General features: G+C 43.8%; 1 protein-coding gene across 1 annotated transcript; it reads right to left on the bottom strand.

Annotated features, from left to right (window-relative positions):
- Positions 1 to 396: 396 nt before the first annotated feature.
- Positions 397 to 20,403, bottom strand: LOC147642117 (two-component response regulator ARR14-like). The gene is made up of 5 exons (XM_086803091.1): positions 20,264 to 20,403; positions 20,023 to 20,175; positions 2,259 to 2,657; positions 2,053 to 2,129; positions 397 to 1,945 (listed from the first exon to the last, which is right to left on the bottom strand). The coding sequence occupies exons 1-5, from the start codon at positions 20,373 to 20,375 to the stop codon at positions 1,373 to 1,375; spliced, it is 1,314 nt and encodes a 437-aa protein (XP_086659217.1). The 5' UTR covers positions 20,376 to 20,403; the 3' UTR covers positions 397 to 1,372.
- Positions 20,404 to 24,478: the final 4,075 nt, after the last annotated feature.

Below are 24,478 nucleotides of genomic sequence, written 5' to 3'. Positions count from 1 at the left end.
GCCTAATCGACCAAATGCTTGCCTTCCAAGCTTTTGTGCCCAGAAGCTGGCATGTTCCGTGCTTTTGCTTAAAAGTCTTGCCATTGTTGAGTCTAGCATGATGGTCTAGTTGACTATGAGTTAACCCTCAAAAATAGGTATTACCCAACTATCTTTTTAATTTGTTTCAGTATTGAATGGCAAAATTTAGCATACCAAGAATCCAAGTCATGAAATGAATCAATTCTGCAGGTCTTTATAGATATATCCCCTGCCTAGGGGGGTGGTCAGGGGAGATTCTTCCTCCCATGACAGGGAGATCTCCCTTTTACACCAGCAGGGGATGTCTATAAAGCCCCCCATATATAAATGACTGTTTATTTATTCAACCCTTCAAAGAAGGGAGCCGAACAACTGATGAAAATCCAGGGCTATAACTTCGCATTATGATAATACCTTCAGTTCACCAATATAAATAGAACCCTCTCATAAAGGATAATCTATAGATGCCATGGCACAATCAACTTGCCTTCAAAAATGGGCACAAACAAGGCAATCAAATAGTGACTTGGCAGCTGCTATCCAGATGGTACACCTGACAAAAATAGAAGACAGCAGTAGCCACAATCATATATCATAGGTCATAATATGGTCCCTTCCCCCTACCCCTTAGATGTTGGTGGAAAGCTCTCTTCTCAACCTTTTGAGGATGGACACATCACCGGAGTCCCAGAACCTCCATCCCATGGGCTGATGAGGCAACTCTAGGCTGCAGGTTGATGTAGTGTAGTTCTAGACCGGAAAATCAAACATATGTAAACCTGAAGCATCATATCAAACCACTTGCAAAGCCTCATCTTCTTGAGCCTTAAAGATAACATGTGTTCCTGCATGTGCAAGCAGCACACATGGGTGCATGGATGTGCTGGCACGAAATGCTTCAAATTTTTACTGATCCTCTGCTGAACGTGGCCACATTAAAAACGTCAGAGAGAACCTCTGCAAGCCAGCCAACCATGCATTGTAGTGACTTTTTTGGTGTATTTATAGTTCAAATTGGGATTCTGAATGCTCTCATTCTCCATGGCATGCACAGCCTTCTCTTTTATACCTATGGTAGTAAGCGTCATTGAGATATTTTCAGCCTCACTACATTTGTTCTAGTTTAACAAGCAACAAAAACCATCATCCGACCCTTCATTCACAGGTAGAAGAGAGGGTGAACTTGGTAAAGCACCTTTCCATAAATGGTACACATCAGCAAGATTGAAACTGCTTCAACCTAGAAGTGGAGCATGTTGAGAGAAACTTGTCTCCCGGAGGCATTTCCCCAGTGAAGTGTCCATCTTCCTAAGTAGTATATGCCATAATTACAACACAATACAAATTGCTGCTACCGCTCGACAAGGTCCGACACTGATAGAGAGTCATTATACTGAAAGGAGCGCAGATCTGCAGCAGTTTGAAGTTGGTGCATAAATAAATGATCGGTGCCAGAAGCTTCTGGTTCATTGCCACTTGACCCTCCACTGAAAAGAATACCTGCAGATTTTGCTACTCCAAGACCTTGCTGCTGCAGCAAAAATTCTGGGCTGTTCTGTGGCACAGTATGGAGTTGTCCAGAAGAAAGTATAACCCCAATTTTTGAATCTTTGGCTGAGCCGACATGGCCTGGCAAAGTTGGTTCAAGATACTGAGTCATCACATACTCCTTGTAGTCCATACATGGATCTGCACCCCCCTTCATTGCTCCTATGAAATCACCGTCCAGCCTGTATCCGCCACCAATGCCTTGTTGCGGGGTCATCACACCGTGCTGGGAAAACTGACCAACTGCTTGAGAGGCTGAAAGGCCGTTCATAAATGCAAAGGAGTTCATGAAGCTTCCAGAGGGTCCAATACATGGAGGCATGCCAATTTTCTGGTTGATAGACCCACTCATTCTTTTCAAATAAAGTCGGTATTTCTGCCCAAACAACAAGAAGGAAGCAGAAAGCGTTCAGATGCTTCGAAAATAAAGCCAATCGCACTTGGTTTTTTTTTCTGTTAAAGGAAAAAACATAAAAACTGCACCTGCAAATGGCTTGCAACATTCTCCCTGGTGAGACCTGGCACGTTCATGAGGTCGAGTATTCTTTTTGGAACCGCCTCTGTATTCATACATATAAACCCATACACATTGGCCACAGAGCATAGTTATTTGAGTATAGCATAGGCTTAAGCATTGGTTGGAAAATATTAGTAATCCAATCAATACAAAGTCTACTAAGAAGGCTTACGTTCTAAACCCAGATGATTGATTGCACCGACAAATTTCTGATGCAGGTCTACTGACCACACCACCCTTTGTCGTTTCACGGCAGCTAAATTATCTTCTTCTTCATCAACGCTATCCTCATCCAAGGATCCCTTCCTCTTTCTCTGAGAGCTGCAAAATCCATTCAGTTCATCAACGGGAAGTACAGCCATCTTCCCATCTGTTTGGATTTGCCTTGGCCTTTGATGATCCTTGGGATCAGGTGCATGCTCAGATTCCTTTGATGTCTTGTGTTTTTTCCTCACCACGTGCTGCCAGATATTTTGGAGCTCCTCCAACCGTACAGGCTTGAGCAAGTAATCACATGCCCCTTGGGAGATTCCTTTCATCACGTTGCTTGTTTCCCCATTGGCTGACATCACTGCAAAATCAGAACTTCGTTAAATTGATACATAACTAGCTTTCAAAGCCCTTTCCTTATATCAAAACCTCCCATTATTCTTTTTGGTAATGGGTTATAATATTATATCACAAATGCCCGAGTTTGAACCCAACCCCTGTTTTGGGCAGCATGGTACAATAGCCACTCGAGCAAAGGGCCCGCCAACAAAACGTCCCACTATTCTTGAACAAATCCATCCGGGGATCGGAGTATTCAAGGTATCCCACTTATTTCCCATTTAAGCCAGTAGAGCTATCAAAAAGGGAGCTGAGTGTGCGATGATCTATGTCCGCCCACGGCAGATAGCAAAATCCACCGCGACTCCATTAGAACCCCAGATGACCGGCCTCCTCCAGCAGTTTCAGGACATCATGTTGAGGGATGATCTTCCACCAAGACCCCCACCCTCTCGTCTTAAGGACCATCATATCAAATTGGTACCTGGAGTTGAGCCACCCAGTAAGTTTCCGTATCGTCTTTTCAAGGCGTGGGAAGCTGAGTTGGAGACGCAACTAGCAGAGTTGCTTAGGTCTGGGTTCATCAGACCTTCCTCCTCTCCATTTGCTGCACCAATCCTGTTTGTACAAAAGAAAGATAAGACTGCACGTCTCTATGTGGATTATCGAGCCTTGAATAAGTTGACAATCGAGAATAAGTTCCCAATGCCAAGGATAGAGTACATCCTTGAAAGGCTCAACGGTGTTCAATGCTTCACAAAGATTGACCTCAAAAGTGGCTATCATCAAGTTAGGATTTTCAAGGCCGATATCCCAAAGACTGCCTTTCGAACAGAACGAGGACATTATGAGTTTGTGGTCATGCCTTTTGGTTTGGCCAATGCACCCGCGACATTCAATAAGATGATGTCATGAGTCTTCGCCGTACTCACCGGTATATGTCTTTTCATTTTTTTGGCTCACATTCTTATTTTTTCTGCCACTGCAAAGCAGCACGTGAAAGATGTGCAGAAGGTCTTGCAGCTTTTGCAAGACAACGAACTCTACATTAATGCAAAGAAGAGTATATTTGGAGTTCAAGAAGTCCAGTACCTGGGCTATGTGATCGGTTCCAATGGCATTCGCCTTGATCCTGAAAAGATGCAGGCAATCCTCGATTGGAACATTCCAAAGATAGCCCACGAGATACGTTCCTTCGTGGGCTTGTGCCAAGCAAATAGCTCGCATATGGATCGGTTTTCTAACCTTGTAGCACCATTGACAGATTTACTCAAGGGTGTGAAGACTAGAAGACAGAAAGTTTCAGCTATAGGTAAGGCTTTAGAGGCTTTCTTTGCTTTGCAAAAGGCAGGTTCCGAAGCTCCGGTTCTTAAACTCGCATCATGGGATGACCCTTTTGAGGTAATCACCGATGCCAATAATCTTGCCATAGGAGCAGTTTTGCAACAAGAAGCCAGACTAGTGGCATATTACAGTAGAAAGTTGAATGATGCAGAAAAAAATTATTATGTATACGACAAAGAGTTGCTAGGAGTTATCATAGCCTTGAAGCAATGGAAACCTTTTCTTTATGGAAGGGAATTCACTCTGGAGACAGATCACCAGGCCTAGTGGTTGCAAACTATGCCAAGTGCCCAGTGGAGCGATAAACAGCACCAAAGGAGTCAGTTGTTCCAACAGTTTAGAGGAATGATTGAGTATGTACTAGGTAAGAACCACCCCGTGGCGAACGCTCTCAGTCGCAAATGTAGTATTCAGAGAGTACAGAAGTCCACTGTGTTGGAGATACAAGGAAAAGATTTAGACAGTATGAAGACACAATATAGGGATTGTCTTTGGAACTCCTTACACTATGGCCCTTTACTCAGAACCAGGTCATTACATCATTCAGGACGGTTGGCTCTTTTACAAGGGTCAACTATATGTTCTCAAGGAGAAAAGACTAGCACTCCTCCATGATGCCCATGACTCACTTGTTCGTGGTCATCGTAGAATCAACAATACATTGGAGAAGTTAGAAAGATCGTTTTATTGGCCGAAGATGCGCAGGGATGTGTACAACTATGTTTCTCAATGTCCCATATGTCAAAACGTGAAAGTACCTCATACCAAACAGGCAAGATTGCTTCAGCCATTGCCCGTTCTTGAGGGTCCGTTTCACGACATTTCGATGGATTTTGTTGGACCCCTTCCCGCATCTACTGGATCTCGAAATACTCAGCGTATAACGATAGTTGACAAGTTCGGTAAATTTTCTTTGCTTATACCATGCAAACAGACGACCACAGTAAAAGATATAGACTGGGTCTTTATGTGCCTGTCCCAATCAATGTCTGGCTAAAACTTGTGAACCCATTGAATTCCCAAAATTATGTCTCCTACAAGAGGGGCAACCATAAAATCTCGCACATACTCTATGCCCTGAATCACTAATTTAGCACCCTGAGCTGCAAACTTGATACTCGTCGTCATTCCTGTGCTGAATCCCTCAACCTTCTTGTCTATTGACGTTAGGCTGAACGGGCTCGCCGAGCGGCCTGTTCCGTGACCACATCCTCCATGTTGCCGCTATCAAACAAGACAACGACTCTATGGCCACCTATGTAGCCAAAGGTCTTGAGCAATTCATTGCACTCATACTCCTGGTCTTCGGCGCCCTTCTACTTATCTTCGAGCTCCTAGCTAACGATTGCACCAACCAAAGAATTGGGGTCCGAAGAACTAGGGACGGCCGCTGGTGTCTCTGTGGGGGTTGGGCTCACCATGGAAGCTGTGGTGGCTGGGGTGGTCGTTTGTGGAGTGGTAGTCTTCTTCAGACAATCCTTAGAGATGTGTCCTTTTGTGTGACAAAAGGAACACCTACCCTCCTTGTACTGAGCTGTCTCCTCAACACTCAGTTTCCCACCGATCTTGCCTGCCTGAGCTTTCTAGTCTGGAGTAAGCTTGGGTGCATTGGTCAAGTTCTTGGAGCCAGAGGCTCCTGTGCTCTATCTTGGGGAAGACCCCGTCTAGTTCTGTCTTTTCCCCCCCGAGGCAAGTGCCTTGGGAGTAGAAGGCTGAGAAGTCTTGGGCTTTCCGGCATTGTACTTCATTTCAACACTCTGCACAAGTGAGAGTGCATCTTCAAAGGTGGCTGGCCTAAACATACGCACTTCCCACTAGATTTGCATGTCAAGGCCATAAAGAAACTGCCCTTTCTTGTCCTTGTCAGATATACCCAATTGCAAACATAAGTTCGAAATCTTATTGGCAAACTGTAGGACTGGTTGCACATTTTGATGCGCCTCCCTAAACTTGTCTTTGAGTCGCTCAAGGTAATGGGGAGGTAGAAACCGCCGCTTAAGATCGAGGATAAACTCATCCCAGACATAAGCCGCCATACCTAATCTAGTGTGGGCATGAGCCCATAAGGTCCACCAAGGAATGGCCTCACCTTCCAAACACCAACTAGCCAACATCACTCTGTCAGTATCATTCTTTCTAACTGCAACAAGACAAGCTTCAAATTGTTGCAACCAGGATAAAGGGTTGTGGGGTTAAGTTTACCATTATACTTACTGAAGTTCATCCTCTCGGGAAGATGACTCGAGAAAGCTGCTGGTGTCGCTCAAATCTTTCGTGCTCGGCGCATCGCCTAGCGTCGTCTTGTGCAGCAGCATGGGATACTGCCACAAGGCCTTCTATCAATTGAATCTCCATTGCTCACATTCAACTCGAGGATCGAACTTGACTACCGTCGCAACTCTTCAAAAGAGTTATCCGATAGAGAATCTGTTATCCGGATCTGGGAAACAAAAGGAGAGGGAGGAAGAGACAGAGAAAAAGGGGCTAGAAAATGGGTGCGCTCTTCCAGGGCCAAGGTCTACACCTTTTGCTCTTCCAATTTAGTGCTTTGGTTTGCGAGTGCTCGCATCATCATCTAGAACATACCATGCACACTCATGTCTGCCATCCTCGAAGGACTGCCTTGTGCCCTTTCTTATGAAGTTTGTCATTCTCTCTCTTCGTCGAAGCTTGCCATAGCGAGAAAATGCACTTCCTTTCTCGAACACAATTTGACCATCCGCTATGCATGTGGGAGGCTTTCCGAAGGCTAAAAACCAACCGTCCTTCTAGGGACAGGAGTCACACTGAAAGGGGTGGTCCGCTAGAGTCTAGAAACCAACCACACAAGCGAGGAAAAAAAAATCTCTTTTCTCTCTGGTTTTTCTGGCTGAATCTTCACACTTGAAGAAGGCTCTCATAACCAATGTAACATGTGAAAGCTCGGTGGAAGAATCGGTAACTTCAATGCTCAGAATTCACCAATTGTTCACGACAAAGATAACGCACAACATAGAGAAAGATGTGCACAGAGAGAGAGAGAGAGAGAGAGAGAGAGAGAGAGAGAGAGGAGGCCACAGTATTGGGTCCTGAATACCCTCTTTGCAGAGCCCCCACCACGAATAGTATATTTGCTTTATTAGAATGGTGTACAATAATGCAAATCTGTAGATCCAAAGATCTGTTCTTGACTTGCACCTTTCACCTTGGCTGTAGCACTCCCCTTGGCTGTCTTGGCCCTTGGACTGCAGCAACCCTTTGTGAAATATGAGATGCTCTAACCATAGTCGCAAGGGATGAGAGAATGGGACGTGGGGGACGTGGCAGGAACGGGGACGGACGGGGATAGTCAGGCGTCTCCCCCTGGAGATGTCCCTCAAGGGACGAGGACGGCTCTAGACAGGGACAGTGTGGGGGCGAACTCCTACGGGGGACGGCAATGATCCGTTGTATAGTCTAACGGTCACTTTTATGACCGTTGGGGGACGCCATCTTAGGGGCCCTTTTGGGCCATTTTGGTCCATAGTCACAAGGGCCATAGTGGCCCTCTTGCCTTGCCTCTTCGAGTCTTCAAGACTCTTGCCTCTCCCTCTTGCCTATCTATATAAGAACAAGCACACACACACACACCTTCAAGGCTCAAGCCTTCAAGCCTGAAGTCTCATTGCTCATTGCTCAAGCTTCAAGCGGCAAGCCACGCACACACAAGCGGGAGGAGGTTAACTACACCCCATCCGCTCATGGAGGCGGTTCTTGGCCATGGGCATGCATGGGCATGCAAGCTTTGCCCGTACCGACGAACGGGTGGCGCCGACAAAGTGCCAGCCCACCTCTTGCATGAGAGTGAGCATGAGGTGCAATTTTGCACGAATGTCACGCCTGAAAAGAGGCGGGAACTTCTCGACAAGCTTAGGCGATCAAAGTGGCAAGAAGGACACCACGAGTGGCCGTGGATCCCGCGACAATGGGGAGAGGAACTCTAACACTTTACGATGGAGTCATGTGGTGGATCGGGCCAATCGGCATCATGCACGCCATCACCTTCACCATCGAGTCGGAATGTTGCTCCATCCATCACGCCGACACCCTCCATCTCCACGGCCTCTCAACCCTTGCCTTGCCCTCTACACTTGGGGAGAATTGGAACCCCAAGTTGAAGGAGGAGATGGATATGGTGGTGACCCGCTTCTTCTTTCATGAGCACATTGCCTTTGAAGCGGCTAGGTAAGTGCGATCGTCGATTCATCATTCATGTTTTCATCATACTAGTCCTGTTCTCATTAGTAAATTGCTTTCTTGAATAGGTCGGAATACATTAGGAAAAATGTGGACTCATTTTTGGGCCCTCTAAGAAATGCCAAGCCATCATTCTATTACGAAAAGGGGGATCATGGAACTCTATCCATAGTACCTCAAAACTATATCATGTAACATATCATTGGAAAGATCTTGATGAGAGGATTCTAACGCACCAACCTCCGACAAATTTGGAGTTTTTGTGCTCAAGTTATGGCCTCTCCACCAAAAAGTAACCTCAAAAGTTCCGTAACGGAAGCCTCACCCTCATTGGTCCTTATGGAATATTCCCTAGAATCTCAAAGAGCTTAAAAGGCCTAAAAGTGAGTCCAAATTTTCCCTAATGCTTCAAGGCCATGGTTAAGAAGATTGGGGAGTATGGCTCAACCTATACGCCCCTCTCATCCGAGAGCTTGTGCACTACATTGCTCGAGAAGGAGACGCGCATTGTAGAGCAAGCGGCCGACAACACAAAGCGGCAATGGGAGAGGAACGGAGTCTCCCTCATTGTGGATGGATGGAGCGACACCCGCAAGAGGAGTATTTATGGCGTGGTTGCATATTCCTACGGAGAGATGTACTTCATCTCATCTCATGATGCATCCGGTACCGAGAAGAGCGCAGATGTGCTTGCGACGGAGTGGGCTACCACCATGGAGATCATTGGCCCCCAGCATGTAGTGGGCTTTGTTGCGGATGGGGAGCCTTCTAATAGTGCGACGGGAGCTATCCTCCAAGGTATGTATGTGTCACGTGCACACCCATCAGGTGTGTACCAGTGACATGGCATATCATAGCATCCATAAGCATTCAGCAGGACATTCAAGCATTAATCCAAGTATTATCCAGGCATTCACAGCATGAGCATCAGTGTTTGAGGCTTGTACAGCACCAACAGCAATTACCAGGCATATAGGAGCATTTAGTGCATACATCTCATCAGGTCGGGAATGTTATGACCAGCCGACAACAGTTTATAAGCATTTATTGCAGGTCGTGAAGGTACAGAAAGCAGCCAACCGCAATAAAGGTAACCAATCAGCAGCATTCACCCATATATAAGCAATCGCATCACTTCAGCATGGTGCATCTGGATCTTCTCAGCGTTTTCCTTCCTAGGAGACAAGGGGATACAGTTCAGCATCTAGATGAATCCAGGAACATGCCCAAATTTACCTTTTAGGAACGTGCATGTTATATACTCATGGTAGTCAACCCACAAGACTATACAACTATCAACTCCATTATGCATAGTATGGACTAGATACTATGACATCCCCACTAACGTCATCAGTGCCCAATAGTGGGTGTAGAACTCTGTATCAAGATATGCTCTCACACACGCACTCCACACACACACACATAAGAGCATATATTCACACAAAGCCCTTCGTACCGAGTTCCTGTCAAACCTCCAGAGATGCAGGGCAGACTCAACCATAATGAAGCCTAGCACTAAGGGAAGTAGCAAATAGAAAGAATTAGTTTAGCAAATAAGTAGTTGATAGGGCAAATGCACCGCTAAAGATAGAAAGAATAAGCACAATATCAACTGGCCACAACTCAGACGAAAACTTCACAATGTGAAATCTGCATGTCTGCTAATACGGCTGAATTATATACCTAGATGAATCCAGGAACATGCCCAAATTCACCTTTTAGGAACGTGCATGTTATATACTCATGGTAGTCAACCCACAAGACTATATAACTATCAACTCCATTAGCATAGTATGGACTAGATACTACGACAATAAGCTATGACATCCCTACTCACGTCATCAGTGCCCAACAACAGTTTTTTTTTAAGCCCCAATTTTTAGTTCACCAATTTTTAGGCTTCAACAGTGTGCATTGTGTCATATCTCTGATTATACACATGTGGAGGAACACCATGAAAGAGTAGGTATAGACCCTGGTATGTGTTCCAGGCATGGTTTAGTACATGTGGTGTTGGGGTAAAGGCATTATGCCCACCCTTATAGTGTGTACAAGCCCATAAGTTATAGTACATAGTACACTTAGTACTTTTAATGTACTAAGTGCACTATGTGTACTAGTGCAATATACATGTGTGATAAGGGAGTCACACACTCATTCCCATGAGTTGACTTATCCCCACATATATGTCTCTCTCTCTCACTCCCTGCTTCTCTGTGTATGTCTCCCACATGAACTCTAACCCTAATTAACTCTCCCATTCAACTGGTATCAGAGCTCTGGTCATTCCCTCCACTCCCTCTTCTCCTTGATGGCTGCACCCTGCTCTTCACACACATTAATCCTGCTGAATTCTGAAGGTAGTCGCCTGCTGATTTCCATGCTGGTCGTACCCTTGGCCGTACCTGCTGTGAGTACCTGATGTACTTTTGCACCCTACTCCTCACATAGCCTTGCTTTTGGTCGCCCTGTTCTGCCCTGCCAGCAGGCCCTGGCTGCCTAGGCAGCCAGCAGCCAACAGCCAACAAGCGAGAGCTGCTTAGCTGCTGTCCAACCAACAGCCACGCTGCTCAGCGCACAGCAACAGCACAGCGCTGTCCAGCCAGCACACAGCTCGCAGCCAGACAAGCAACCAGCTCAACAGCAGTCAGCAGCACGTCGTCCTCGCATCAGCAGTACCTTCAACATCCACACAGTCAGTGTGTACAGCAGCATCAACAGCAAAAATCGACGCCCCCTTTTCTGCAACAGCATCAACATCATACATTCAGCCTGCAAATTGTAGAAAATCAAAAATTACCTGAGGTATTTGCTTCAATTTTTTGGAATTTGCATGTCCAATTTGCAATTGAGCAGGTACAATCATCAATTGGGCAGGTCAGGTGCCGAATTGCTCAATTTCTGAGCAAAATTGGCAAAATTGGGTGACATTGGTCACAATCAGGATCAATTTGCAGGAAATTGGATGTCGAAATTTGGGGCTTTTGATGTAATTGTGCAATTAAGCATTCATACATGCTGTATGATGTAAGAAATCGCACATTCGGGAAAAATTGCAGCAAATTGCAGTGCAAATCAAGGGGCTTTTGTGCCGATTGGATTGATTTGCATGCAGGCACTCGTATTTGATGCTTTGGGCAATGTGTTGATGCCTGTCAAGCACTCAATGTGCCTGTAAATCAAGGGGCTTTCATGTATTGGATGTATATGTGGCCAGGGGGAAGCACTGTGAAGACTCTGGATGCCTTCATGTGCGTCAATGTACCATGTATGATCAGCAATTGATCTTAAATCAAGGGGCTTTTCAAGATTTTATGCTTGTTAAGCTTGGCAAAGCAGCAGGCAAGACTTTTATGCCTTGAATCCTCAGAAATCAGCTTGCAGTCAAGGGACTTTAGCCCAATTTCTGTTCGGGACTGTTGTATGCAGTGTTCGGGACTGTAAAAGTCTAATTTTCACTCTTTTGGACAGCCAAGAGAGCATTTATTGCTACTGTACCTCTGGTATAGATCTGGTACAGCTTTGTACAAGTTTTGGCATGGCTGCACATTGATTTGAGTGAGGAAAAGGTTCATTTTCAGCTGCTGTACTTGCCGGGACAGGTTTGGTACATCATTGGTAAGCACTTAGTACTGTTGTACAGTACTTTGGAAGGGCAACAGAGCACATTTAAGGTGCTGTCCTGAATCTGCAGCAACCAGATTTTGGTGATTTCATCACATACAGTGGGAGAAAAGTTGCATTCGTGCTTCCGCAGTGGGAGATAAAGCTTGGGAGAACAACTGTGAGCACTTTGTGTGCTTTTGGTGCAGTGTTTGCACATTTTGCAGGGAGTCAGGCATTGACAGGTTGCATATTGAGCTCTTCATTGCTTCACATCAAGAAGCTTGAAGGCTCACATAACTATGATATTTGGCAAACCCAGTGCTATAATGTGTTGCTCCAGAGGAAGCAGCACAAGCCTATCAAAGAAAAGGGGTGTAAAGCCCACTTCTCTTACTGCTGAAGAGTGGGAAGATATGGATGAGCTGGCAAGATCTACTATCATGTTGTCTATGTCAGACTCTTTACTTTTCAGCATTCGTGAAGAGAAGACAGCTTGGGGAATGTGGCAGAGATTGCAGGACTTGTATGCCCAACAAAGTGCCTCAAGCAAAGTGTATTGGTTGAAGAAACTCATAGGTCTTCAGATGAAGGAAGGGGCGTCTATGGCAGCCCATCTAAATGAGTTTAATGGTATTGTCAGCCAAGTTATAAATCAAAAGTTGACAATGGACGATGAGTTCAAAGCCACCTTTCTCTTATGCACTTTGCCAGAGAGTTGGGACACATTCAGGACAGCCACTAGCAATTCGAATGCTATGCTGTCATATGCAGATGTTGAGGGTGCTCTTCTTCAAGAAGAGATGAACAGGAAAAACAACTCTGTTGGAAAGTCCAATGCAATGAATGCACGTGGGAGATCCCAGCAAAGGGGTAAAAGCCAAGAACGGGGAAGGAGCAAGTCCCGCTCCAAAAAGGACTTTGAATGCCATTATTGTGGCAAGAAGGGACACATTAAAAAGCAATGCTACAAATGGAAAAATGATCAAAAGGAAAAGGGAAAAGGCAAAGACAAAGACAAAGATGAAGCCAAAGATGTAAAGCCAAAGGGCAAAAGTGGAGTCAAGATTGAAGAAATCAATGTGTCACATGCAGGTGACAGTGAGGATGAGGTCCTATTCACGTCTTCACTTGATGCCCATTCACTTCTTACAGGAGATGGTCATGGTATGCACTCATGGATCATTGATTCAGGTGTCTCCTTTCATGTCACAGGTTGCAGAGACTTGTTTGTCAGGTATATTGCTGGCAATGAAGGAGTAGTTTATTTGGGTGATAACCATGCATGCAAGATTCTTGGCAGAGGTGATGTGAGGCTTGTGTTTTCAGATGGCTCACAGCTTATGCTCCATGATGTCAGGCATGTGCCTGAGATCAAGAAGAACCTGCTTTCTACTGGACAGCTTGATGATGCTGATTATGTTACCACATTTGGTCGTGGAAAGTGGAAGATTAGTAAGGGCTCACTGGTTGTTGCCAGAGGCTCTAAGGTGGACACTCTTTATTTCATGCATGCAGGTGTTTGTCACCATGCTAATGTAAATGCAACCGAGCTGCCGGAAATCTCTATGTGGCATAGCCGGTTGAGACACATGAGTGTCAAAGGAATGGAGCAATTGTCTCGTTTGGGTTACTTGCCTTCTCTAAAGTTTTCAAGTTTTCAGTTTGTGAGCATTGTATATATGGCAGGCAACTCCAGTGCCCCCACAAGAAAGCTCTTGGACAGAAAGATGCTCAGTTAGAGCTTGTGCATACAGATGTATGTGAGATGCCTCAGCTTTCTTTGGGAGGGGCAAAATATTTTGTGTCATTTATTGATGATGCCACACGCAAGGTGTGGGTTTATCCTCTTCGTTTGAAGAGTGATACATTCTCAGTGTTTCAGAAGTTTGTTGCTCATGTTGAGAATCAAACTGGCAAAACACTGAAGGCTTTGCGTTCCGACAATGGTGGAGAGTATATGTCCAAACAGTTTCAGGACTTTTGTGATGCTAAAGGCATCAAGAGGGAGCTCTCTACTCCTTATGATCCTCCACAAAACGGGACAGCAGAGAGGATGAACAGGACCATTCAGGAGAAGGTCCGTTCTATGTTGTCACATGCTGCATTACCTCATGGTTTTTGGGCTGAAGCTGTTATGACAGCCGTTCACCTTATAAACAGGTCACCTAACACGAGGCTTGGTGGGAAAGTGCCAAAGGAAGTATGGACAGGGAAGCCTCCGTCATACAAGCACTTGAAAGTGTTTGGTTGCGTTGTGTACGTGCACATACGCAGGGAAATGCGCACCAAACTTGATCCTAAGTCTCACAAATGCATATTCCTAGGATATGGTGACAAAGGTGAAATGGGGTATAGACTTTGGGATCCCGTGAATAGAAAGATTATACGCAGCAATGATGACATTTTTTATGAAACATGCATGTATAAGGAGCCTGCAAGGCAACAGGAGCCTGGCAGAGTCACCTTTGATGATGATGGACATCTTGGACAACAACCAAGGGCTGTAAATCAGCCATTACAGCAGCAAAACCAGCCCTTAAATGGTGCTGAAAATGGTCCAAATGGACAGCCAGAGATGGCAGAAGATATCCCTATGGATATCCCACAGTTAGAGGAAATACCGGGCATGATATTTCAGCCTTATGGCATGGAACAGGAGCCACCAATAGGTGATATGCAGGCTGGACAGCAACCTGCAAATGATGGTCATTGGGTACGGAGGTCCACAAGACCCTCCAGAGCCCTTGACAGGTTTGTTCCAGGGGTTGACTACTCGATGCTTACTGACTGTGGGGAGCCCTCATGTTATAAGGAGGCTTTACAGAGGGCAAACAAGGCTATTTGGGAGCGTGCTATGAAGTCAGAGATGGATTCTCTGCACAAAAATGGAACATGGAAGTTGGTGCATTTACCTGCAGGCAAGAAGGTTTTGCCATGCAAGTGGGTTTACAGGCTCAAAGTTGCACTTGATGCAAAGCCAAGGTATAAAGCCAGGTTAGTGGCTAAGGGCTTCAAGCAGGAATATGGTGTGGACTTTGATGAGATCTTCTCTCCAGTGGTCAAAATGACCACACTTAGAGCTGTATTAGCTTTGGTTGCTCATGATGATCTGGACTTGATTCAGATGGATGTGAAGACTGCTTTTCTTCACGGTGATCTCCATGAGGAGATATATATGCAACAGCCAAAGGGTTATGCAGTAAGTGGAAAGGAGAAGCTTGTATGCAAGCTGAAAAAGAGTCTTTATGGGCTCAAACAGGCACCAAGAGAATGGTATCATAAATTTGATACATTCATGAAATCCCAGAAATTCAGGAGAAGTGACATAGATCACTGCTTATACACCAAGAAAGCTTTGGATGGCAGTCTATTGATCCTCATCTTGTATGTTGATGATATGTTGATTGCCGGGAAATCTCGTAAGGAGATGGATACCTTGAAAAAGAGGCTGCATCAAACCTTTGATATGAAGGATTTGGGTGATGCAAATCACATTTTGGGTATGCGGATACCTCGGGACAAAAATCAGCATGTGTTGTATTTGTCTCAGAAGGAATACATTGGCAAAGTTTTGCAGAGGTTCAATATGGACGGGGGGAAGAAGACAAGTACTCCTTTGCCTCCATATGTGAAACTCAGTGCTATGGACAGCCCACAGTCAGATAGTGGCAGAGCTGATATGGCCAAGATTCCGTATGCTTCAGCTTGTGGCAGTCTCATGTATGCCATGGTTGCTACTAGGCCGGACATTGCATTTGCAGTGGGAGTGGTTTCTAGATACATGGCCAACCCTGGCAAGAAGCATTGGGAAGCAGTGAAAGGTGTCATAAGATACCTGAAGGGCACACAGGATATGTGCATTTGCTTTGGCAAATAGGATGCATTAGTGCATGGTTACACGGATTCGGATTATGCCGATCATCCAGATAACCGGAAGTCTACTACCGGTTATGTGTTTACATTCACAGGAGGTACTGTGTCATGGATATCCAGGATGCAAAAGTGCACTGCCTTATCTACTACAGAGGCCGAGTATATTGCAGTCACAGAGGCTTGCAAGGAGGCATTATGGCTATCTCGGTTAGTGGTTGATTTGGGTTATACAGGGGATATTCCATTGTTGCATTGTGACAGTCAGAGTGCCATCCAGTTGGCAAAGAACCCTGTCTTTCATGCAAAGACGAAGCATGTGGATGTGAAGTATCACTTCATCAGAGAGGTGATAGAGAACAAGCAAATTCAGCTTGTTAAGATTCATACGGATGACAACCCGGCTGATCTGTTGACAAAGAGTTTGCCTCCGGAGCGGTTTGCTCATTGCAGACACTTGATGGGCATTGGATGAGGCCAGTTTCAGCCTTGATATGGCCTTGTATATTATTATGTACATGCTGATTTTTTCTTTTCCTTCATTTAAGGGCACTTTGCCTTTAAGTGAAAGGTTGTTGGAGTAAAGGCATTATGCCCACCCTTATAGTGTGTACAAGCCCATAAGTTATAGTACATAGTACACTTAGTACTTTTAATGTACTAAGTGCACTATGTGTACTAGTGCAATATACATGTGTGATAGGAGAGTCACACACTCATTCCCATGAGTTGACTTATCCCCACATATATGTCTCTCTCTCTCACTCCCTGCTTCTCTGTGTATGTCTCCCACATGAACTCTAACCCTAATTAACTCTCCCATTCATGTGGAAGGACTCCATGGAAGGATTGAGATGCTGGTGTGAGCTCATGGCATGATTGGTTACATGTGGAAGGACTCCATGGAAGGATTGACATCCTAGTGTGAGTTCCTGGCATGACTCAGTACATGTGGAAGGGCTTCACAGAAGGGTGGATACCCTGGTGAGTTCCTGGCATGCTGATGAAGTCTCATGGAAGCGTGAGCATTCTTTATACATATATGGGTGGTGTCCAAGATGAATAAGTTGGCAGATGGAATCCAGAATATTATTCATAAAGCGTTTGTGTGTATTCTGACATGCATGAATGACTTGTCTTGACTGCCTCGACAATGCCTGGTATTTTTGCTTGTGATTGTCCATGGGTTCCAGGGACGCTTGGAAATCCCGGGGACGCGTGTGTGCACACCTGTTTGGGATTGAGGCGGTGGTCTTATGTGTTTTGCAAGTGGTAAGTGACCCCAAACTCAATTTACATCTTATATTTTACTATACTAAGGTTTGTGAGTGCAGGTGTTCACATACACTTAAATTTGGGCGGACAAATTATAAAGTGTTCACATACACTTAAGTTTGGGCAGACAATTTTTAAAAGTGTTCACATCAAGAGGACCAATTTTAATGAAACTTGGCCATTACTCAAGGTGGGCAGCCCATCAAGCCATAATAGATCCCACGAGTTGCTATTCTAGGAGGGGAAGGCCAAAATCAGCTAGGCGCCCCCCTTTCCAGCTGTTTTTGGAGGTGGAACACCCTCGGCTTCTCACAGGTGTCAGTTGGGCATGCAAAGTTGCTCTTGAGGGCTGGCCGACTCCTTGCAGGGCTGCCATATAGCTAAAGGCTTGACTCCCTAGCTTCTCTAGGCAAAAGCGATTCTTCTCTCTTTTGAGGCAGGCGACCCCTTCTGGCTTCTCTACAAGGCTGGCGACTGCTGTACAGCAGGTTTCAGGGCTGAGATTTGATGCTCCGAAGGCTCTTGGTTCAAGGCAAACAACAGGGCATCCATCTCATCTCTTGGGGTGACTTGTACAGCATGTTTGTGGGCTGAAAACAGTGCGGTTCAATCCAAATTCAGCAAGGTTCTTCGCGACACGACAGATTTGAAGGCAAACAGTATCTAAACCTACATGAAGCCTATGGCTCTAAGGGTGGAACCTTCGAAGTTCGAGTGGCCAAAGCCAAGGTTTTTCATGGCTGGTTATTCGGGACACCACCACTGCTAGAGGGTGTGATCACGTACTAGAGTGTGGTTGTGCCCGAGGACTGAGATTGAAGTCTCAAGCAATTGTTTGATTTGTTTTCATCATATTCTCGATGTATTTGGTGCCAGTTTGAAGAGTGTTTACTCTCTGGCACCCGTTCTCTTGTACTGGAACACTCTGTTGGTCCAAATTCAACAAGGTTCTTCGTGACAGATTCGAAGGCAAATAGTATCTAAGCCTACGTGAAGCTTGTCGCTCTAAGGGTGGAACCTTCGGGTGGCCAAAGCCAAGGTTTTTCATGGCTGGTTATTCGGGACAGCACCACTGCTAGAGGGTGTGATCACGTACTAGAGTGTGGTTGTGCCCGAGGAGCTCTTGGAAGGCTGAGATTGAAGTCTCAGGCATTTGTTTGATTTGTTTTCATCATATTCTGGATGTATCTGGTGCTAGTTTGAAGAGTGTTCTCTTTGGCATCTGTTCTCTTGTACTAGAACACTCTGTTGGTAATGAAGATACCTCAGGGCCCAGGGGGGGCTGGCCCAACTTCAGCCCCTAGTGCTGTGTTTTGTGCAGTTTTTCATATTGCTGTTTCAGTGGTTTCAAAGTATGATGATGTATTGTCGGATGCTATGTATTATGCTATGATGTTATGTATGGGATAAGGTTTTCTGTGGACACACTTCCATATTTGAAACACATTGTACAGCACTGAGGCTAGCCATTGGCCTTAGGGCATAGGCCTAGGTAGTAGGCCCTATACTCAGGCTTCAACGTTCAGCCTGCTGCTTAGTACAAGACCCCGGCCACACTACGTAGCCAGCCATTGCTTGTACTGCATAGTCCAATCATTGTACTATGTACTACAATGTACGTACAGCCTAAAGGTAACAGTGTGCTGCGGCCACGCCCAGCCATACAGCCTACAGGCTCATGCCGTACAGTATGCGCCGTATGGATTCTGATGGAATAAGGGGCAAATGGCAATGCAATGTGTTTACTTGGAGGAGGCCAGGCGAAGTGCACTGGCAGCAGCTGGGCGCTTGGAATCAGGCGCAGCATGAAAAAACAGGCAAAAACATCACATGTAAAGAAAAGCCCCCAAAAAAATGTGAAAAAAAAGGGCCATATTGAAACCCACCTTTGTACCCAACGTTTGCAAACGTCTGCTAAGAGCTTCATTAATCACACCCTTCTGATTGGAACTATGCCCCGCTCTCAATGAAACCATCTAACCCTGTTGACTACTAGATGTAAGACCAACTGTTGACTCCTAGAGGTAAGACCAATAGCTTGCCACATATACCATGCCCCTTGTCAGAAGCCTATCAATGGCATTGCAATCCCTTCCTCGGAGATAAGAAGTGCCATATGGATAGATCTTATTCAGACTCTCTAGAAGTTCTGACAGTGCACTTAGTGGCCACCTGGAAGGGTAGGTCTTTCCACAAATCAGGACTCTCAAGTAAGGGACGCCTCAACACTGCCAGTGAAACAAACCCCCAACTTGGCTCTTCTTTATTCCATTGCCAGCCATGGAGAGAGCCAGAAATTTCTTCCTCTCATCTAATCCCAGAAGCTATGGTACATTTCTATATATTTTCTCATAAGAACAAGTTTGCAACTTTCAATAAGGCAGATCATGCATTTTCTGTGACAGTTCTCACAAGCCACCCTTATTAAGATATTTACTTTTTGTCGCTGTAACTTTACCCTTGACTGATGGTGCCTACCCTCTCGGTTGGAAAATCTGCCATGGAGGACTATTCTTAAGCAGAGTTAAGGTCCTAAATGAATTCACACCGTACATATAGCATACAGAAGGGTGCCAAACCCAAGTGTTGCAAGTGGTATGTGGCATGTTTTTATACAAAGACAATAAGACCGCTAGTAATTTCACTACAGGATTGGCTTCAGGTGCAAAAAAAATGGTGCATGCAACCACAGGTTAAGAATCTATACAAAAGCCAAGCTCATTTGTGCGAGCAATGGAAACAGCCAACTACCTAAGCTAAGAAGTCAAAGTTTTTGGGTTCCAAGGGAGTATGTACCATGGTCCCAAGGCTGAAACTCAGAGTAATAGATGGAAGGGCACCACACGAACAAAGCCTGGTGCTAAATTTGACTCAGTACAGGGAAGCTTGCTAGATCCAAACATAGTAGAGTAGCTCAGCTTCTCAGAATTGTTTACATGCGTTGTTTCTGAAGCTTGTGTATGCAGGTAACATGTGTGTGAGCGCGCGCGAGCGCGAGTACATACTATGATTTTCTTGTAGGATTTTTGGGAAAAATGGAGAGAAATTGTGTAGAGAAAGGTATTGTAACAACTCACTGATAACAGGGACGTCCATCTCCAATCGAACGAGCTCAAGCAGCTTGAAGCCATCCATGTGGGGCATGTGCACGTCGCTGAGGACCACATCGAACCTGCTCCTGTTCTCTCGCAGCATGGACAGAGCGATAACAGCATCGCCGCACGTGGTGACTGCATTTGCACCAAGCCTTTCAGCAAAATGGGCGCCCTTGAAGGGGAAGAGAGAGAGAGAGAGAGAATGGGGCAAATCCAAGCTAACCTTGATACAGGCAGCTGCGTAGAAGCCTCTCCACAATGAGGAGACAAATAGGGTCATCGTCTACCACCAATACTCGTAAGCCCGCAGGGAAGTGATCAGAATTGCATTCCATTGCACTTTACAACTTCTGTGTGTATGTCTGTGTGTGTGTGAGAGAGAGTGTGAGTGAGAGAGAGAGAGAGAGAGAGAGAGAGGAGGGCCTACGTGAGTATAACCAATCTTGGTAATTTATGGAGCATTGTACGTTCCTTTCAGGTATAGAGAGTGCGCATATATTTGACATGACAATGAAAAGGAAGAGCTTGTCATCATGAAATGAAGGCCCCATGTAGACTAACATAAGAAGGATTCACACGCCCACAATCCCCTCCCTGCCCACAATTGGGCCTTGAAAGTTCCAAGCTTAAAGGGCCTATAAATATTGATGGGCTATGAGGACACACCGGGTAGAAGTAAAACAAAAATTGCTTTTAAGAAAAAGATTGATGGAATCAACAATTGTGAGAGCTTGAAAAACATCTCACGTATGAAATTGTGCAGTCTAGGGGGAGAGAGAGAGAGAGAGAGAGAGAGAGAGATAAGAGGGATTGATATTTTAAAATGGGAGCCAAGCTAATGAATCGATCACTTTATTTAACTATTTTGAATCATCGAAACTTTGCTTTTAAGAGTTGGCAAAACCATTGCTACACAACAACAATAAGGAAAACAAGAAGCTTAATACAATTACTTACTCCCTCAATGGGAAACTTGAAAGCATTTTCCCTAACGTTAATCTAAACATTTGCCAAAATTTATTATATTTTCCACAAGGCACAAAACTATATAGTGGTTTCATATAGTAGATTATATTTTGCAAAGTTACACAAGTTTAAGACAAAGGATGTACCATTGAGGCTATAGACTGTAGGGCAGAGACATGCAAGGTGGCTTTCTAACTACATAATTCAATTTGATCATTATCTTTTGATTGATGAGTAAATAATTATCTTTTGATTGATATGTAAATGATTGTCACTCTAAGCATTTCTAACTACATATTCAAGGGTAAAAACTTGCAAAGCTTTGAAGCACCATGCTTTTTGTCACTCAAAAGATTGAAAAGTAGTGACATATTTAATTCTACCTCGTTCTTCTCCTATAGAAAGCTAGATATGAATGAAATAAAAATAATTTGGAGCATTTGTTAACATGCTCAATGAGTGTTTCCTCAAGTTTTTAGCATAGTTGGGATATCGAAGAGGGCATTCATTAACATGAGCTACTCATTAAAGAAAGGGCATTAATGAAGGTGAGTGTAAACATGTATACACTAAGATGTATATGGGTAACTTTTGAGAGATAAAAGGATGGTTATGATGTAATAGCCCTTATATAATATAAAATATATTCTCTCAAAAAAATGATGAAGATCAGCATAAACGTGTATACACTAGAAATTGTTGAATTGCTTTCTTCTTTAAAAAAATGGTGATTGATGTAAGAGACATTATGATAACCATATAACCTCGTGTTGCATTCTACCGACGTTAATACCTCTCTCTCTCTCTCTCTCTCTCTCTCTCTCTCTCTCTCTCTCTCTCTCTCTCTCTCTCTCTCTCTCTCTCTCTCTCTTGCATGTGTGTACATGTCTGTGCGTGTGCATGTGCGTGTGCGTGCATGCGTGTGTGTGTCATGCATACGTGTGTGCATGCATGCCTGCATGTGCTTGTGTGCATGCATGCCTGCATGCACTTGTGTGTGTGTGTGTGTGTGTGTGTGTGTGTGTGTGTGACATGTAATACCATGTGTTTATAGAAATTGTGAATGTACCATTAAAGGTGGGGTACCAAAACTTTGATTTGATCTTTTTGTAACATCAACAAGGGAAAAGAAAAACTCAACAATTATAAATATTACACTATAAATCATTGTTAGTTTAAAGTTTAGTGCCCCACTCGTTTTACCTTTTGGTACTCCCATAATTTGAAAACAACTATTACAAATTCTATTAAAGAGATTTTCCCCAACCATATGAAGAAATTGGTACCAAACACATTGACTTTTCATTCAATGTAAATTTTGGAATCTTTCAAGTTGTGAATTTGTGTGTTGATGAGTCAACATCATGTAAAAGGCCTTAACAACACCTAATGATGTTTGAAGTGCATTATGCTCTCTCGAAAGTTGTGATGGTGACCTTGAAAGTGATTATTTTAATAAAATATTGATGATCTTATCCCACTCCAATGACTAAAGTTGTTAAGAGCCAATATGCTTTGTAGCATTATGATAAAGCCTTCCTTTACATTGAGATCTTGTGAATCTTAATGTAGGTCCAAGAAAGGATTCAATTTGTGTTTTACTTTGTTTCTTATGCATTAAAGAAGAGAAAAACATGTACCTCCTCTTTGTTTCTTTCATGCACCAAAAAGTTTGCATACAAAAGTTGCTTGAATTATTGGAGACAGTTATATCTATTTTTGTGGTAGCATAATGGATCAATAGTAGTCACATGCCATTGTCACTTTTTGCCTTGTAAAAGGATTATAGAATCATGTGTGTATTGCTATGCCTTTCTTAGTGTCTCTTTGTTTTATAGTGTATTAATAGTTGACGTGATAGAAAGGACATGTTTGTCAAAAAAAAAAGTGCAAACAAATCTCAATTGTGAATGCTCATGGGGGAATTTATGGAAAAAGCTAAAGGAATAAGGTGCACAACAACAAATTTGGGATTCATTTCAATTAGAGAAAGCACTTGAGACATGGCCAGGATGCTAGTAATTCAGATGTTAGTAGCCTTATAAACAAGGTTCGATGCATCTTTAAAAGCGCATGTATGTGTGATGTTGAACCAAGAAGATAATTTTCACAAGGAGGGGAGGGATTGGGGGCACTCTATACTCTAATGGGCAACTCATGCTTCGCACGTCTTTTGAGACTCCAAATTCAAATTCTACCCAAACCTTCTCCTCTCCTTCTCGAACCTCCAAATTCTTACCACGTGGCAGCTTTGTGAAACTATTCCTTAAGATAATATAGAGATACGTAACATAGCACCTAACCGCACAGTGGGGTTTTTTCTACTATTAAACCAAGAATACATTTTCTCGAGGGGTGAGGAGGGGGGGCGTGCTATATACATATGTGACATAGCACCTAAGTGCACATAGGGGGTTTTTTTTGGTTGGGAGACATACACATACAATAGGAGATTAAATAGACAGTTGCTTTATGTAACATATTTATGTAAATTTCTAGAGGGGTTTTTTTTATTTGAACTCCAAATATGTAGACTTAAAAAAGAGGGGTGAATAATTATGTTAAATATGTAAATTAAAAAATAGGGGTATTTTAAATACATGCTTGCACACATATATAGGTTTTTACAAAGTCACCTCCCCCGAACAATTCTAAAGGCCTTAAATAATCTTGTTGGTAAAATTATCAGTGTTGTTGAGGAAAAGGCATCCTTGTGTCTTGAAGATCAAAGACTGAGATATGCATCTTTTGGTGTGGATCATTTTGTGGTCATTATAGTGCACCATGTTGTATAGACATCATTAGAGAACAAAAAATTTTATAGAAGAAAGTGCTATTGTAGGATACTTCTTGCTAATCTAGGATGAAATTCGAGACCCAATAAGAAAATAGTAATTGGAAATAGATTTCATACTATCACAATCTTCTTTTACCCAATCTGAGTCATAAAGTCGAGTTAAGGAATTGCCATAGGGAATGGTACCTTTAATGTATTTTAGCACCTGCATTCCATAATAGTTCTCTTGGGGCTGATTTGAGAACCTGTTTGATGTTAGGCTATGCATTGCATAAGAAGATCAAACTCCCCACCAACTTTATGTACTCCTTCATATCCACAAGTGGAGAAGCATCTTCAATAGAAAGCTTTGCATCAACCTTCATGGGCATAACCACTGACTTGTAATCAAACATGCCAAATTCCTTTAGAACTTCTCCTACATACTTTTGTTGAGAAATAAAGATTCCATCTAACTCTTTCCAAACCTCTATCCCTAATAGAAATGCATAAACCTAAGACCTGTCATATCAAACTCTAAACTCAACATCTCTGCTGGTGTCTGTTGGATTTTCTCTTCATGGTTTCTTGTCATGAATGAGGCCATTCACATATAGGACAATGATCATGTACTTACCCTACCCAAAGAAAATATACCCTTGACGAGCATCAATACTTACAAGAAAGCATCAATAA

The sequence above is a fragment of the Cibotium barometz genome, chromosome 1 (genome assembly GCF_041138505.1).
Source record: "Cibotium barometz isolate CiBa-2024 chromosome 1, ASM4113850v1, whole genome shotgun sequence".
NCBI classification, from domain to species: domain Eukaryota; kingdom Viridiplantae; phylum Streptophyta; class Polypodiopsida; order Cyatheales; family Cibotiaceae; genus Cibotium; species Cibotium barometz.
Note: the sequence above shows the minus strand (reverse complement) of the source record. Positions and strands in the feature narration are given on the sequence as shown.

Bases quoted from the DNA above. Each gene is read 5' to 3' on its own strand.
- LOC147642117 (XM_086803091.1), bottom strand. From the start codon at position 20,375: ATGGAATGCAATTCTGATCACTTCCCTGCGGGCTTACGAGTATTGGTG. The intron at 20,176-20,263 runs GTTAGCTTGGAT...GTGCAAATGCAG, and splicing joins ACGCAGCTGCCTGTATCAAG to TCACCACGTGCGGCGATGCT. The intron at 1,946-2,052 runs GTGCAGTTTTTA...TTGTTTGGGCAG, and splicing joins ATGTTGCAAGCCATTTGCAG to AAATACCGACTTTATTTGAA.